This window comes from Vombatus ursinus, unplaced genomic scaffold (genome assembly GCF_900497805.2).
Source record: "Vombatus ursinus unplaced genomic scaffold, bare-nosed wombat genome assembly UNPS02014959.1, whole genome shotgun sequence".
Taxonomy (NCBI): domain Eukaryota; kingdom Metazoa; phylum Chordata; class Mammalia; order Diprotodontia; family Vombatidae; genus Vombatus; species Vombatus ursinus.
The window spans coordinates 3,024,797-3,027,725 of NW_020954737.1; the positions used below are offsets into that span (position 1 = coordinate 3,024,797).

General features: G+C 36.7%; 1 protein-coding gene across 1 annotated transcript in view; it reads left to right on the top strand.

Moving 5' to 3' along the window:
• Window positions 1-2,929, top strand: part of LOC114030361 (poly [ADP-ribose] polymerase 14-like) — a 113,668-nt gene that overhangs the window by 68,749 nt on the left and 41,990 nt on the right. Inside the window, exon 9 of the mRNA XM_027845170.1 lies at window positions 8-44. Coding sequence (XP_027700971.1) covers window positions 8-44 — 37 coding nt within the window. The remainder of the gene's footprint in view (window positions 1-7; window positions 45-2,929) is intronic.

The following is a 2,929-nucleotide window of genomic DNA, read 5'->3' on the forward strand; positions in this document are numbered from 1 at the left end:
CCCAAAGGACAATTCAGCTCTGATTGAGTTTTCTGAATGCCAAGGTAATAATATCTACTGCTAACTTAATCCTGCTTTTTTTCTTCCAATCAATTGACATCCACTTGATTGTAACACCTGAAATTTATATGTTTGCAAAGCATTTTATGTACATTATCTGACCCTCATAGTAACCCTTTTAGTTAGGTCAAGTATTTTACAGATCAAAAACAGGTTCATAGGGTCTAATTTGCCTATAGCCATATAGTTAGTATATGTTCAAAGGCAGGCTCTGATTCTAAGGCTAGCCATCTATCCACTAACATGTGATTAGAAGTATTATTATACTAATTTTTCAGATGAGACACTGAGACCCAGAGAGACTGAATGGCTTGCCCATGGTCACACTATTAGCAAGTATCAGAGGATCAAGTCTTGCATTTGACCCTCTACAAAATGAAATCAGCTCAGGGACTATGCTTAGAAGTAGGCTATCTAAATTGAGGATGGGGAGGATTTATGAAAGGGGATTATATGGGGAGCCATCAGGAAAGCTAAGCTTTCCACTGGGAATATGTCAAGTCTTCTCTGGACATCTTGAAGTACTGTCTCTATGGAGCCACAGAATTTCAGATAACTTATTTCTAGAGTTCCTAAGAGTAGAATAGGAATTTTCCCATAGAACTCCAGGCTCCTATGAATGAGGCATTTGGTGTCAAGTTCTGATTGAAGATCAACATAATTCCCATCATAATATGGGGAGTATCATATATGTGTGTGTGATATTACATATATATATATACACACATATAGGTGTTATATATAATACATATGTAACAGAACTTTTGCATGGAAGAAAAATGGCAATTTTCACTCTCTGATTCTCTTCTTCTGAGCTTATGCTGATTTTTATTGGGTGAGGGAAGGGTCTGGACCTGTAATATCATTGACATAGGGAACTTCTGCAGAAGAAATTTCCTTCCAATGCATATTGAAAACTGCTCTTATTATCATCATTTTTACAAATAAAGAAACTGAGACTCTGCTATGTAAAGTGACTTGCCATGATTATAGAGTTAGTTAAAACCCACAGTGGAATTTGAACCCAAGTCCCCTGACTGCAAGACCAATGTTATATCCAGCAAACTTCCCTCTGTCAAAGATCTCCACTCATATAGGACAAGAATTTACAGGGCATGGAAAAAAAATCTCTATACTCTATGTCTTAAGATTTTAAAGACTCTGTCAGATGATTATTAATATTCAAGCATTTCTATTTATAAATAGGTATAGATGGGCAGAGTTCCCTCTGTTAACTGAAATTCTCTTGGAACCAAACAATTTGTGTCTACATTTTACAAAATCATGAAACAAAAGGCAAAATTCCACGGTAGAATAAAAAATAGGCATGTAGTTAAAATTTGGAGTTTTTGTTTCCTTAAAAAGAAACAATAATAATATTAGTGCAAAAGAAATATCACGGTAAAATCAATCACTCCCTCTTAATTCCATTTTCAATCAGGTCAAAGGTAAACAAACTGAAACCTCTCTTATTTACCTTAATCAAATCATAAACCCACAGGTGTCCCTGTGGAGTGAAGTTAGTTGAGCATTCATTCTTTAACTTTCTTTCCCAACAAGAAAGAGAGGGAGTTCCTTTCTTCCCAAGCTGGACCAATTTAGGTGAATAATTTTCCTTTTGGTTACCACCTATACTCCTTTGGGCATTGAGCACCCACTCACAAGCTATACTAATTGAGATCATTTTAACCTGAGGGCAAGATGGCCCTGAGGTTCATGTAGAATATTTTCTCTATTAGATTAGTAAGTTATAAGATAAAATGTTCTTAACAAAAACATAATAGCTCACAGCCCCCTGAAAGTAGAATTCTTAACATTTGGAAAGTGGTTCAGATAATAATAATAATGATGATAATAATAATAATAATAATAATAATAATGATAGCAGCTAGCATTTATATAACACTTACTATGTGCCAGGCTAAGACAAATATTATCTTATTCCTCATAACAACCTTGAGAAACCTGAAAGGCAGTTGGAGATGTTAAGATTAAAGGGCAACAGAGAGTTTGGGGCAAGATGGGTAGATTTAAGCATAGAGATAGCAATTAAATCCTTGGGAACTTATGAGATCATCAAATGAAGTAGTATGGAGGGAGAAAAGAAGAGAGCCCAGGACAGAGCCCGGTTAGAGGGTGTGAACTGGTAAAGGATAGAGCAAAGGAAATGGAGAAGGCGTGGTCAGACAGATATGATGAAAACCAGGGTGAAATGGTGTCCCAAAAACCTAGAGAGTAAAAAGACTCAAGGAGGACAGAGTGATCAAATAAAGAATAGTGTTAACAGCTACAGAGAAGTCAAGGAGAATGAGGATAGAGAAAAAGTCAATGGATACGGCAATAACAGATCATTAGTAAATTTGGAAAGTCATTTTGGTGGAATGATAAGGTCAGAAACTGAATCATGAGAGATTAAGAAGAAAATGGGAGGAGAGAAAGTGGAGGCATCTATTATAAATAGCTTTTTTGAAGAGTTTAGCTAGAAAAGGCAGAAGAGATATGGGACAATAGTGAGGAAGAAAGGACCCAGTGAGGAGTGACTTTTTCTGGATGGAGGAGAAGAAGCCATGTTTGTAGGTAGTAGGGAATGAGCCTATAGACAGGGTGAGAATGGAAATAAGTAAGAGTGTGAATGAGAAAGAAAGCAATCTGTCAGAGGAGATGGAGTGAAATGAGATCACTTGAATAACTAGAGAAGTTAATCTTGGAAGAGAATAAGCCTGCTTCATCATGAGACACAGGGGTGAAGGAGGAGAGAGTGGCAAAAGGTATCTGAATGCTAGGAAATGAAGAAACCTAAATGATTTCCAACTGGGGGCTTCTTTTTGTACTTCTAAGGACTGGCCAGTGACTGGCCAGGAAGTAAAGT